At 29.3% G+C, this 15,571-nt stretch overlaps 1 protein-coding gene across 2 annotated transcripts; it reads right to left on the bottom strand.

Moving 5' to 3' along the window:
• Positions 1 to 6,453: 6,453 nt before the first annotated feature.
• LOC114191997 (heat stress transcription factor A-6b-like) lies at positions 6,454 to 13,513 on the bottom strand. 2 transcript variants are annotated; one of them, XM_028081507.1, is made up of 4 exons: positions 12,710 to 13,513; positions 11,000 to 12,033; positions 10,783 to 10,873; positions 6,454 to 7,338 (listed from the first exon to the last, which is right to left on the bottom strand). In XM_028081507.1, exons 1-2 carry the CDS (start codon positions 13,037 to 13,039, stop codon positions 11,248 to 11,250), a joined length of 1,116 nt encoding a protein of 371 aa, XP_027937308.1. In that variant the 5' UTR covers positions 13,040 to 13,513; the 3' UTR covers positions 6,454 to 7,338; positions 10,783 to 10,873; positions 11,000 to 11,247. The 2 variants fall into 2 exon arrangements, with proteins under 2 accessions (XP_027937308.1, XP_027937299.1); XM_028081498.1 differs by lacking the exon at positions 6,454 to 7,338 and having other exon boundaries at positions 10,279 to 10,873.
• Positions 13,514 to 15,571: the final 2,058 nt, after the last annotated feature.

The following is a 15,571-nucleotide window of genomic DNA, read 5'->3' as shown; positions in this document are numbered from 1 at the left end:
TAACATATTGTTTTATTAATTACTTTTTTATTAAGTACTCATGTTTTGTTAAATTTTTTTTTCCAAAATAGAATAATATTGTCTCTTACTAATTTTAAACCAAAATTTCTATTTGTCTGAATGTTATACTATTTTTTTTTATTAAAAATGACTTAATAAAATGACTTTTACCACTAAATTTTAATATAAATATCAAATAATTAATTTTTGTAAAAATTTTATACTTAATCACGTTTAATTTCATAAAAAATGGAATTTAATTATTAAAAAAAATTAGGTCAAGAATGAATCACATGCACCTAAGTAGGTACTAAATTGAAAAAAAGATATATATGGGAACTAAATCGAAATCAACACAATGACATCTGATAGTGACACTGGCACGTGACATTGCAATGCCACGTGTCACACACAGGGACCTGACACGTGACATTTTTTTTTATTTCAAAAAATTAAAAAAATTAAAAAAATCACAGATTGACACGTGAGACGTTGACTAACGATGTTAGTCAACTCCATCTGAAAGGGACCTAATTGAAGCAGTTTTTCAAAAGTTGAGATGCAATTGACACTTTTTTAAAAGCGGGTACCAGACATACCTGTATCAAAGTGGGTACCATTCGAATAATTAAACCTTTTTAAATATGTTTTTTAAATTTATATTTATATTTTAAGATTTTACGTTCGGGCCACTTAATTATATTCAAATTGAGTATTTTTAGGTTTAAAAAATTTAAAACTAAGTTACTTATAAATTCAATTAAGGTGATTAAGGATTAGATTGAGCTAAGTCAACTCATATTTAAAGTCAAATAAAGTTGATACAAACTAAAGATTGAGTTAAATCAATCTAGGATGAAAATCAAATTAAATTGACTTAAGTAGAATTGAATATACTCATGTTATGTTTGTGCGAAGTTGACTTAGACCGAATGGTCAAACCAAGTAAATTCAAACCGAAAGAACAAGTCAACTTAAATAAAGGGTTAAATCATTTCAAAGGTTCCCATTTTTGTAAAAGACATCCCCTTCTTTTTATTTAACTCAATTGGGTCCTTATTTTGGAATATTCGTTACAATTAGGTCATTTTCGTTAATAGTACACTAATGACGTTAACTATGTGCCATGTGCAACATGTGGTTTTTTTATTTTTTTTATAATTTAAAAAAAAATTGTCGCGTGTCAATCTAACGTTGTGTCACGTGGCAGAGATAGTGTGATGTGACAGTGACAGTGTCATGTGTTACTATTGGATGTGAAAAGTTTCAATGTAGTCATTGTATTTGTTATTTTGTCTCAATTTGGTATCAATTTTTTTTTAAAACTTAATCAATTTCATCCCTATACCAAATTCAATTTTTATATAAATTTTATAATGGTATTTTTATTATAATTGATATTTGTAACAAAATTAAGTGTATTTAAATGTATATTTTGCATTGAATTTTATTTATTTATTTTTGAATATTTATATATTTATATTTTATAGATAAATGTTAGAGTTGCTTTAAAAGTAAAAACTTTATAAATTCAAATGCAAAATTTTAAAACAATTTTATAAAAATTTAAAATAAATATATTTATTTTAAATTTTACAATTTAATGTAAAAAGTTGTTATTTTTAAACTAACTCTAACATTTGTCTATAAATTATTGATATATAAATATTTGAAACAATATTTAAATAAAATTCAATGTAAAATAAAAACTTAATCTTGCTAGAATTATCATTGTGACATTTATATAAAGGTAAAATTTTGTCTCAATTTGAATAGAGACTGAAATTGATTCAGTTTTTTAAAAAATATGATCAAATTGAGACAAAATAAGAAATATAAAAACTACATTGAGAGTGTTCCCATCCAATAGTGATACAAGTACTCTGTCACGTGGCACAATGTCAGATTGATGACAATTATTTTTTAAATTAAAAATAAAAAAGAACACATGTTGACACATGACACATAGTTAATACCGTTAGTGTATTACTAATTAAAAGGATCTAATTGTACCAAATTTTTCAAAATAATTACCTAATTGAGTCAAATAAAAAGAAAGAAATCTATTTGAGATTTTGTTAGAAAGACCTCTAAAATTATTTAATCTAAATAAATGAATACCAATCATGCCAAATTTTTTCAATACTTAATGTACAATATGTTATGGTTTAGTCATTTGAATTTGAGATATTGCATTGCTGATTAAGGGTGACTTACATAATCTCGAACATATGGTCTAAATGTCTCAAATCTCCATGGCACACTGATTAATTAGTGACTATTTAATTTGGCAAAATCATATTAATAATTCAAATTCTGATGTTAATGAATTGAGCCATTGGATCCTACCCAAACTCATTAGGGATAAAATCTCATAATAAATAGTATAAATAGAGTACGTCTCATATAAATGGATTGATTTATTGATAAACGTTTATTACTACAATAAAACACTATAACTTAATTGTCGGAACTTCTTTTAGGAATATTCCATTTTCAGAGACCAAGAAATCGAGTAACTAATTAAGTGATGTAACCTAAAAAAAACATCACATCAGTATAATTGAGACATCCTTCTAAAATATTTAATATACCTTTTTTTACATGTACAAACTCTTTGAATTTAATATAAAATTTATTGGAACTGAACATTAACAAAACCAATATTTTTATATATTTCACCCCAACCAATATTTGTATATTTTCATTCTTTTTGTGTAAATACATCAAACAGTATACATTAAATTGCATGATACAGGTGGTTTCTTTTTACAAACTAAATGTACATTAAAATAATAAACTTAAACTCAATAAGATAACGTCACAATATATCTTTGGGCATCATTATCATTCATCGCCAACCTTACAACAAAATATCTCGTTAACAATTAGATTAGATTTAGTAAAAAAAATTTATTAACATAATAATCAATTTAAATATCAATTTATAAAATAAAAAATATTAATTATTAAAATAATCACTACTATAAATAAAATATTATAATTGATTTCTAAAATTTAGCTATAAAAGTTTTAATTATCAAGATTTTTTATTATCACATAAATTAGTTTCTAAATTAGTCTATAATTATTTAATGACCAACTTAACAACCAATTATAATTTTTATTTATAATAATGACTATTTTAGTGATCAATAATTTTTTATTTTATAAATTAATATCTAAATTGATTATTATAATAACTAACAACTTTTGGTCAATAAAATTAAGGGTTAAATATGTTTTTGGTCCCTTAACGTTTAGTGAAAATTGGAATTAGTCCTTCTTCGAAACTTTGAACCAATTTAGTCTCTCATCTTTAATAAATAGGTGAATTTAGTCATTTTAACCAAATATTGTTAAGTTTATTTGAAGTTTTAAACGTGTTTCTAAGTAAACATTGAAGCGAAAATGAGTTAAACGATGTAAACAACCCAAATACTATCATGAAATGCGTTTAAAATGTCAAATTAACTTAAAAAAATTTGGTTAAAAGGACTAAATACACACATTTCTAAAGTTAAGGATTAAATTAGTACAAAATTTTAAAAAAAGACTAATTTCAATTTTCACAAAAAATTAAGGGACCAAAAATATATTTAACCCTAAAATTAATCGTTAACAAGACATATTCTTGTAATGTAATTTATTGTTGAATCACCTGCGCAATGTCTAATCCTAAGATTTGTATGCCTCATATATCGAGTCTCCTAATGAAAAATGTGTATTACAAATTTAACCATAATAATATCATTTTATAAACTATAAAAGTAAACACAATTTTGACTTTATATTTGAGTATGTAGAATTGAGTTATATTTAAACTCAAATTATTATAATACATTACATCGTCCTTGTTAGATTTGATTTTAAGTAATTTTATGGTAAATAAGCAGAAAAATAATATAATTGACGTATTATATGTTTTGAGTGAATAAGGGACAAGGTAATTTAAGATTTTCAATCCCTTAAAAAATGAGCACGTGAATATCAAAATTAATTACATCATGACTTTTAAGAGACCCATTTGCTTAACTAATAATGTGTTGGGCTAATCTATGGCTAAATAATGGAGAGAGATACTTCAGTTTTTCCTTTCATATACCAAACAAACCAACAATTAAACTGTTTTGACATAAAGATGTTTCGTGACTGTTAAGAAAAAAATTGATTTTGTTATAAAATTCTGGTTTGATTAGAAGTTGTACAAACTTTCACACTAAATCTCATAGTCAACTTGCTTTTAGAGTAAAAGTGAATTACTTCACTTACAAAGCAATTTCATTCAAAGTCAATTTCTAAATTTCATACTAATTTGAGAGAATAGTCAATTGAGTGAACGACCAATTGGCATCAGTAATGAAGTAGATGGGCTAGCCAAATGGGCTTTACAAATGTAGGCCCATATAATATAATCATATTAGGGCAGAAAGCTGGTAACACGGTTTTCACCGTTAATTCAAGGGAACTATTTCAGCACATCGTTTCACGTTTTTTTGTTTGCAAATATATATTTCCGTTTTATTTTGGGAGTGTGCGTTAATATTAAACCAGAAAAACATTTTCATATTTTTTAAATAAAGCATGTATTTGGTATAAATGGCATTGTAAATCAACTAAAATATTCATATAACATAACATAAACAGTCAAAATACTTGAGTATAACGAAACAAAATAGAAAAATTGTAATAAGACGTGGATTTTAATTTTTGTCATCAAATTGGTAATGATTTTGTCACAAAAGTTTATTGATAGATTTTATTAATGCAAGATTTGGTCACGGGCCTTGGAGAACTTAAGTCAAAGGAATATCTTCTTGCACCCTCATTTCTTCTTCCTGCATCCATAGCATTAGTGAATTGTCTTTAATACCCTTTATTAAAAAAAATAAGAAAAACTATATTCTATAATATATATTTTATCTTTTCGAATGGGGTGTTTTGGGAAAATTACACATTTTATTATATTTTTAATAAGGGTGGTTTTGGAAATTACAAATTTTATGATAGTGCAAGAAGAAAACAAGGGAGTAGAGGATTACTACAAGAAAATCTTTAAATATTGACCCATTTTAGTGATAAAAGTAATTAGTCATTATAAATTCAGATAACACTTTATAAACTAAAGTTTATTGGTAAATGTGGTGATTGATTAGAGATGTTAAAAAAATTCGTATCCGCAGGTATCGACGGATAAAATCCGCAACGAGTAGGAAATGTATACCCGTGGGTAACAGGTACGAGTATTTTTATACCCGCATGTTAACAAAGTGGGTACATGTATCAAAGTATTTGTACTCGTGAATACCTGTACCCGTTAATTTAAATTAAAAGAAATTTAAAAAATGATTAAAATATTAACATTGACTTTGAATGGGTTATTTTTTATCAATTGGTTTTAAAAAATCTTCATTTATTTGTAAATTGTCATTCAACACTATTTAAATGGGTTATTTGCACTTTGTTTAAAATTTATAAATGTTATGCATTGTATTTTTATTTGAATTTATAGTTAAAATTTATTGTTAAATATTAATTTTTTTTTTGTAAATACTCGTGGATACCGTGGATATCCTTAGATTTTAAAAAAGTATGCGAATACTCGTATAACAAATACCCACATGGATATGGGTACGGATATGGGGCAGATACTTATCCAGTCAGTAGGGTACGGGGGAACTACTACTTGTACCCTACCTGACCCGTTGACATCCCTAGTGGTGATAGGACCAATCAGTCAGTCCAATACCAAATCGAGTACTTTATGAGAAGAAAGAGTATATCTGGCTAGGATTCTATATAACGATAAAAGAAGGGATTAAAGAGACATGTCAGATAACGAATCATAGGCAATAAAGAAGAACAATAATGGGGCACTAAGGAGGCATTAAGGGGACAAAAGAGCTTAAGGGACTGAAAAAGATAGGATAAAGAGGGGCATAGGAGAGAGAGGAAGGGGAGAACATTTTGAATGCCTTTGACTGATTGAACTCCATTCTCTTTTGCTAGAACATTCCGACCCTTTCTTTTAAGTAAGTCATTTTGAACTCCTTTTCCTTCTAGCCTTTACGCTCTAAAGAGCTAAAGGCTGGGGGATTATGCGGTGATAGGCCAAACCAATTGGCCCAATACTAGATCAAGTACTTTATGAGAAAAAAAAGTAGATTTGCCTAGGATGACATATAACGATAAAAGAGGATATTAAAGAGACGAGTCAGATAACATGTCATAGGCAATAAAGAAGAGTAATAATGGAACATTAAAGAGATGATATATAAAAGAGTTTACATATAAAGAATAAATTTGAACAAGATAACGTAGCGCAAGTAACTCTTGTGGTCTACATACATTTTCAATGGCTGGCCTAACAAGTTCACTTGAATGAAAGAAATGTGATGGAAAGAGATAGAACATGAAGGAAAGTGGTGTGAACAAACAAAAAGTACATTCATAAGACAAAATCAAAAGAGATTCAAATTATAGAGACTAAAACCTTAATTAAATCTACATTATATAATACTTAATACATTGCCGGTACAAATCATTTTCTTAATAAAAAAAATATTATGTATTAGTATATGATTTATCATATTATTGCGTAAACCACTAAGTAACTACAGTATCACCTTTTTGGTAGGTGGGTTGGAGCCAACCAAAATTTGGGCTTTCTTTCTTACGAAAAAGACACAATTGGTCCCTAAATTTTAAGGAATTCGTCCGATCTCTTCTCTTGGTTGTTTGTGATGACCTCAAAGTAGAAAGAAATACATCAGCTAAGAAATCATTTTTCTTTTGATTTTTTTTAATGTTTTTTTTTCTCAAAAATTATGTGCTTTTCTATTGTTTCTGCCATGCATGTACTTGTTCGACCTAAATGCATAACGAAAACGACAAGAAAAGCAATCTTGAACACATACACGAAGATTATAGCATCAAAAAAGAAAAGCCACGTGCTTTCATATGACCCTAAGCATGAATATGAAATATCATCTAGTTTAGGTAAATGTTTGCATCTTTATGTGATTCCTCCTGTTGTATAAATTGTGTCATCCAAATGTGTGAACCAGTCCATTCTGTATCATTACTACGTACTAACCAATCCACCACTACATAAAATTGTGTGGTATTCATAGTACTACATGTCCAGATATTCATACATGTTCTTGTAATATGGTCCATATTTTATTCTCAATTTATTTAATTATTCTGCCACATTTCACTCTGATCCAGTGTTCTGCACTCTGCATATTAAATTTTCTCCACAAATGAAGAACATCACCAATACTTGTCATTTTTAGTTTTATTCTCCCAAAGGAGAGAGAGAATAATATCAACATCCTGCCATTAAAATTTCACCACACAAAACAAATAAGAATGCTGATAAGAAAGAAAAGAGGTTGACAACTTAACAACGCTTATAACCCAAAGTATAAATAAACTGTGCATGGACAGTGAGATTTTTTATATTGCCATCTCTTCATAATTTATATCCATACCGAAATTAAATTTTAAGTTTAATTCAATTTCATACAACTAATTTGTAATATAAGATTTGCATCTACCTTTATTTTTATAAGTGAGTTTTGAAGTCACTTATATATTGTAAAGTCACTTCATCTCTAATTGTTGTGGAATATTCAATACATTCTCTCATGTCAAGACATATACATCTTAGACGTTAGACTAGGTAATTAATTAATGGTTTCCTAACAATCCAATAGTGGGTAGTATGATAGATCTAACAAACAACAAATATCCTGATAGCAAATAACACACTAGATCAAACAAATAATAAATCTCGGTAGAATACACTACAAGAAATTTTTAAATAGTGACCAATTTTAGTGACTAAAAAATAATTAGTCACTATAGTGATCAATTTAGATACTAATTTATAAACTAAAAATTATTACTAACTAAAATAGTTTCTATTATGAATAAAAAATTATAATTGATTTCTAAATTAGTAACTAAAATAATTTCTATTATGAATTGATATCTAAATTGGTCACTCACATTAACTACCAAGATTTTGGCTACCAAAAAAATGAGTCTCTAAATTGGTCTCTAATTAACAAATTAGTCTCTAAATTTTTTTGTCACTAAAATTAATCATTATCTAAAAATTTTATAGTATTGATAAGTTATAAATAACTCTAATATCATATTAAAAACTAAACTTTAAATCTAACTCAAACTCACAAAACAAACTTGTAAAGTGTATACATCCATTTATATACTATAAATCTTAATATACATTAAATTTCGTAGTTTTTATAATGAATATTTTAAACATTACAACTGTCATAAAATTTTACTGGTTAATAATGTGGTTTTTAATGATATTAGTGAATGGGAAGTTGTTTCATGTATATTGTGTCATTGGACTCCTTATTAGAGAATACTATGAGAAGATATGTAATTAAAGTTTACTTTAATAATTTTTTCATGCTCATTTTTTAAAGAAAGAATCAAGTATTTTTTTAAATAAACTAAAATTAATTTATAAACCAAGATAAAAATCATATTTTTAAAAATTTAATGTGGAAGAACTTATATATAAAATATTTATAATTGATAGGTAGTTTATTTTATTTAAAATTAAAAATAACTACTAAAACATACTCAATAAGAATCTATCATGTGACTGGCACCTTTCTACTAACAGCAACAGGTATTTCTACAGGTCAATATTGATTGGACAATTTAATAGGTTTCTGTGGAAGATAGTCACTATACAATTTAAAAATATATATAATTCATTGTTTTAAAACATGTATTTTCTTTTATTTTAGGAAGGATACTCATACACACTCTTTCATCCACGGAAGGAGAAGCAAGTATAATATATAAGATATTGACATTCTAGCTAAATGTATATGAACAACAATATTGTATAGATTCTTTATTAAATTTTATTTGTTTATATTAGGAGTTAATTAAGTTACTACATTAATTATTAAGGGTGACATATAAGTGTGTTGATGACATACACATTGAAGGGGTATACATCACTAATGACTAATCTCATACATAGAAGTCTCAATAATTTTCAAGAAATTATAGGAGAAATAAGTGAAGAGATGTACAATATGTTATGTCATGTATAAATTTGATGAACCAAAGGAAAACGCAAGTAAAAATATATTACTAACAAGATTTTCAATCTAGGTTGCCATTAGATAAATATAGTATTTTCCTATTTATTTGAGCTAGAAGTTTCAAATATAAATATGCCTATAAATCTGGAGTTTAGTTCTCAAAAACAAATTATATACGAAGTATATATAGATGATACTGCACAATAGCATCAATCAGAAAATAATGAAATTATCTTAACAGTTATCATAATTTCAATAATTAATTCTTTTATTCAGTGATTATAACTTTGCAATTTTATCTGTTACAATTTACTTATAAATCCTTTTCACAAAATCACCAATCTTCTTCACAAAAAATGGAAGACAATTGTAACCATTCAAATGAATGCTTGTCAATTTCTGTACCATCAGAATAATTTCAGAATGAAACATATAGGTGTTATAATCAGAACCTCGAATTACATAAGCGTCTCAAACTTTTAAAAGTGTAAGTATAGATTCTATTTTTTTTTTAAATATAAGAATTAAATTTTACATATAAAATAGAGTTTCACTATGAATTAACTAAAACTTTTGAGAAACTATAATTTATCTGAAATTAGTGTTTATTCAATTTTCGTACGGTCAACATTTATTTGTATATTATAACAGAGAAATGTAAACTCTAAAAAGAACACTGGTTTTAAAAGAAGAGAATATCTAGGAATCAATTATAATTTTACACATAATTAACTTTCATAAATACATCTTCTACTAACATGTGCACACAGGATGATCTTCAATTTTATTTTCAATGAAAGAAATTTAAAAGGAATGCAAACCGTTTTCACTATGGATATAGCTTTATGATTAACATGCATGAGATCATTGTTTGCCATTGAAAAGTACACTTAGTATATATAATAAGTAATTATTGAAGGAGATCCAAGGGGGAAAATAATGCATGTGAAAATTTATGCTCAAGTGACCTACTTAACATGTTAATCGAAAATTCGTTATCATGTTAATGGAAGACAATCCCACGTTTTAGAAATTAATGGCTAACCATCAATATTTATGAATGAGATAATGGCTTACATTACAACTTTTAAGTATTATATAAAAAAGTCAAATAATGAATTCACATTTCAACTTTTGTATGCTAATTAGGTAAAGAACTGACTTTTAGATAGTAAACTGAGTAAATTCTTTTTTATAAACAATCTGGGACAGTTTACAGTAGTGTTTGAAATAAAACATGACTCACACAAATAGTAAAATAATGGTAGCATCTGTCATAACCTCTCTCAATCACAATAATAAAACAAAAATAGGGGGAAAAAAGGTTATTAATTGACACTTGGAGGCGTGTGATTGAATAACCTAGCAGGAGTAAAGAGGGGACTGGGACAAAAATCCAAAGGTTTGTTAATGCATCAAGTAGAGCTAAACGTTATCACTTTCCATTGTTTGATTATGCCCTAGACTCTTGACACGTTTCGTGTTGTGGCATAAGAGAGAGCCCACATATGGTGTATGTTACTTTGATTTTAAGGTTTAAGCGTGAACGGAATCTTGAAAGCATGAAGATACCTAATTGTAACATCATGAAATTCGTCTGGTGGCCTCGGTTTATTTGTAGCCACATGACGAAGCTCACGCAATGAAAAAGTATAGGAAGGGGAAAAAAAATCAAACCGACAAGGTTAACCACCAACTGGATCTTGGTTCAAAATCAGTTATGATTCTTGGAGATCAGCTACTTCGTATCCATTCTACAGCTTCTGAATAATCTACATTCGTTAAGGTAATATGATCAAAACAACAAAGTTGCAAACACCATAGCTGGGTTGCTATATGTGAATTACAAAGTGGGGGGGTTTCAGTGGTTAAAAAGGAAACAAAACATTAAACTGAACCTTTGAGTAAATAACGTTCGCTATCACTACCACAGATTCTTGTCCAAGCAACAGCTGCAACCTACCTAATCAAACATAGAGATCGAAAAGTGAGAAAAAACTTGAGGTTCTACCAAGTGCTACAAAAGTACATGATCATATAATGGGGGTTAGAAACACCAAAAAGTAAATCATTTCCACATATATCCTGCCAAATGAGATGCCCTTCGCAGGAGTGATTGAAGCAACTGATCATGACCCTATGCGGTTCATTTAGGACTTGACCCTAAGTAACCAAAGCGATTGGCTAACACATTCACATCTTCTTCGTCATCTGGGTCTTGTGAAGTTGGAATATCTAATTCACCCTCAAAACCCTCACTGAAAAGTTCTTCCCAGAAACCTTCATCCAGCTCTTTCTCCAACCTCTCCTGTGATTCTAGTGCCTCGGGCTCTTCCTCTTGTTCCCTCTTTCCCCTACCATAACCTTGCATCTCCAAAGCCAGCACTTCCAACTCTGACACTCCAAATCCATATTCCCCAAACACATGGGACTCCACTTTAACGCTGTTTCTCCCTCCCCTTATTCCGATGCTTGATTCTCCAACCCCACTTGGCCCTTGCTCGATTGGTCTTCTCCTCTTCTTTGACATGGCCTCTTCAAGCTCCTTCCTCTTCTCTTTCTGCTGGAGCAGCTGCTGGATGAAGGTGGGGTTCTTCAAAGCTCTAGCCAAGAAAGACATCATCTGCTGCTGCTTAATTTCTGTCCCTCGTAGCCTCTCCTCCATTTCCTCAAGGTACGACCTCGTATTCTGCTGCTGCTGTCTCAGCTTCACCAGCTCCATCATCAACACCTGCTTGTCACGCTTTAAACGATCAACCTCTTCATCCAGTCCAAAACGACCCACTTCAACACAGTGACCTTGCCCTTGTTGAGAACTAGAAGGCTGAGAAGGTTGCTTTCTTCTCCTTATGTTTGCCAAAAGCTGCCTGTGCCCTCTCAGGAATCCTTCGTTCGCAAACTCCCACCTATCGGGATCAATTTTTCTAAAACCCTATGAAATTTAACCCCATATTTAGTACCCAAAATCAACACACGCTCAATACATGAAACCATAACTGCTATAATTGTTGCGATAGAAAATGAACAAATTGATAGAGCTTGATGCCAAACTGTACCACTACGGCAGGCCACAGCAGAATGAATGAGAGAGGGATAGGAGAATAGAGAGATCTAGAAATCTAGAAAAAACCCACTGGACAACATGTGACTTTCAATATTTAAATACTACAGTACCATATAATAAATTTTGTAGCCAGTTTTAATAATAAAAAATATGAAAACTTACCACTGTCACAAGGAAGAAACAAAATTTAAAATGATAGAACAGTGAAATATATTCCACTACAAAAAAACTAGCAGAAAAAAAACGAGATAGACTTATCTTTCATTCAAAGAAAAAGAATATTGTTTCTTAATTGGACTGTTGTTACTTATCCATTCAATATACAGTTTCATGGATATTTCTTGCACAGTTTTCCAATGGGAATTGAAAAAATTTGCTGAATCAGTTCGCTTACAAGAAGTTTTCATTAAATATAGAAATACAATTCTAATAAGAGAACACCATGAAAATACTTGTGAAACTGCACTTTAACTTCTGTGAAGTGTTAATCCCATAAACCCAGAAGGAAACGAGTGAAGAAGATGATGATAAACAGAAGACTTACGTAAGTGTTTAGTTGCCGTACAAAGCTGGAGAAATTGTTATGCTTGAAGTATCGAGGGAGAAGGTCTCTGGAGAAAGCGTGAGGATCCCAAACCACAAAGCTGGCACCACCTCTGCTCCATGAAACTATGTGGCTGGTGGTAGGGTCCTCCACCGCATCATAAGTCTTGGTCAGAAATGGGGGTGGCCCTACTTCGTGAAGCCCCTCCATTGGCCTCGGAAGAGAAACCACTGCTGACTCATCACCGCCTGTTTGAGACGTTGGCGACGATGAGGAGGATGGTGGTGGCGATTCAAAGTACTCTTCTTTCACAGGGTACAAATAGTTCATTTTGAAAATTAAACAAATTCGATATGTACGGTTCCGATGTGTTAATTCAATTCGCCCTTGGCTTGGCTTGAGGTTAACGTTTGTGAAGTGTGTTCATATATAGAATCTATTGATGAATTTGAGAGGAATTTGACATGAAGCAAAGAAGAAAAATAGGAGTGGAAAAAACATGGAAACAGAGAAGAATAAGAAAAGTAAATAAAGAAGGAGAAGAAGAAGAGAGAAAGTGCAGCGTAATCCGAGTGGAGCAGAAATTGAGGGCAGGGAAAGGGGTTTGAATTAGAAATGAGAGAAAAGTGGAGAAAAAGTGAAGATTTGGAGTTTGGTTTGTGAAGCGAGAATGCAGAGGACTCTGTTTCCTTGTTTGGAAAGTCGTTTGGGCAGTTAAAAACAGGATAGAGTGTTTGTTTGTCATAACACATACATACCTATCTAGGAAGAAAGGTGATGAAGTGTTTTGAGGGTTTATGTAGGGAGAGAGATTAACAGTGGAGTATATCAGAAAAATGAAATTATTATGCATAAAATAAAAAAAATAAAAAAGAGTTAATTAGAAGATTCTAGACTTGTTGGAAGCAATATGATTTGTTTTATTTAACTATTTTCCGCAAATAGCAACTGGATGAGAGAGAGAGAAAGTGGGTGGGAAAGTTCTGGAAGTTACAGAGGGAAACAGAAGGGCGTGGTGGTGGGGATGTCTGGTTTTTTAATGCTGCGGGATTCACATGTTGTTGGACTTGGAAGAGCGGTTTTGATTGGAATCTTGATAAATATTGATAAATTGATATTTGTATAATATCTGATCCCAAACGCTGGCAAATCCCATCGTAACAAATGTGAGAAGCCACTTGGTTGGTTCATTAAAAGAATAAGGTTCAAAACCACAAACAAATTTATGGGAAGGATTTTGGGAAGCAGATGGATGAAGAAAAACCCTATTTGTTTGTTGTCAGAACTAAATTTTAGTGTTAAAAATTTTGATTGGTCGAAGGAGGTAAGCTTAACTCTGCCACTAAATCCGACAAAAAACCTCTGTTTAGGATGTCCGTACACAAAAATCTTGTGTCACCTCACTGCTTACTTTTGTGTGGCAAAATTATTTTCTTAACAATAAAAATTTGTTTACTTGTTTATCAATCAATTTTAAAATATGTTGATTTATAAAATAGAAAATAGATAATTGTGTATATATCCATTTTTACATTTCAATAATAAATATATTTGGTTTTAGAAAAAATATATATATCATTATGAGAGGATTTCTATGCAGAGATTGACTTTTTCATATATAATATAAATCCATTCAAAAGTAGATAGTTTTTTTTATTTATCCTCTCTTTGGTTCTTCTTTTTCCAAACTTACATTTTTTTATATTTTTTAACTATATTTTTCTTCTACCAAAAAACTACTTAATTTTAGTACATTTTTCTCAGTATTAAAATTTATGCTTAATGTTCATTACATAAAAAAAAAAAACTCCCTTTTTACTTTTAAAAAATACCACTTTAAAAATATATAAAATTTATTTGTTTTTAATAAAATCCCTTGACTTTTTTTTTTATCTTTTAAGTTATCCACTTGTGACAACTGATATGAGCTTTTTTTTTATCCCTATTAGTGTAATAAGTTACATTATTCTTTCACCGAATTTAAAAGTAAATGGTATGGTATGATTATATAAAAAATAAAAAATAAAAACTATGGAACATGTATATTAATTAACATATAATTGTTAACAAATGAAGTTTAAGGACTTTAATAAGAAATAGGGAGATTTTATTGTTACTCAATCTTACAGGTAAAGTTCGCAGATTTATAAATATATATTTTACTGAAGGAAGTATCTTTTTTTCCTTTTCACTCTTGTATTATTCTAAATTTATATTTTTTGTAGTTTTTTTTTTCTTTTTGTATTATTGAGACTTCTCTAATATATGTAATATTTAGATGTCATTACTAAAGTTCATTCCTAAAAAATCCGCAACTTAGCAAAAATATTTTCCTTTTAATATATATACAAATTTGTCTCAAGACTCTCCACATTCTAGTGATAACAATAGTGCTTATAATAACTTAAATACAACCTATCTTTTGAGAAATATATATTTATAATATGCATTGTGAATTTGTATTTTGACTATAACTAATTTCATTATTAATACTTTTTTCATTCTTTCTAATGTTTTTTTTTTCTTCAACTTGATTTTTACAGTTTTTCTATTGTTATAAGCGTGTTAAGGTTTGATTTTCATCAAAATAATGTTTTTTTTTTGCTCTTGTTGCTTTTCTTTTTTGTGAAATGCACTTATTTCATCTTTTAATTTTTTTTTTCTATCACACGATGATTTAGGGTTCTGAGGTTGTTAGTTGTCATGGTGGATGGTGGTGTGTGGTTTATGATGGAGTTACCAGGTTTGGATTAGAAAAAGGACACTGGTTTGTTTGGTCATTATATTAAGGGTTAAATATATTTTTGGTCCCTCAAGTTTGAGCGAAATTTGGGTTTAGTCCCTCATCAAAACTTTTGACCA

Source organism: Vigna unguiculata, chromosome 1 (genome assembly GCF_004118075.2).
Source record: "Vigna unguiculata cultivar IT97K-499-35 chromosome 1, ASM411807v1, whole genome shotgun sequence".
In the NCBI taxonomy this organism is placed as follows: domain Eukaryota; kingdom Viridiplantae; phylum Streptophyta; class Magnoliopsida; order Fabales; family Fabaceae; genus Vigna; species Vigna unguiculata.
The sequence above is the reverse complement of the archived record's forward strand: the minus strand, read 5'-3'. Positions and strand labels throughout refer to the sequence as shown.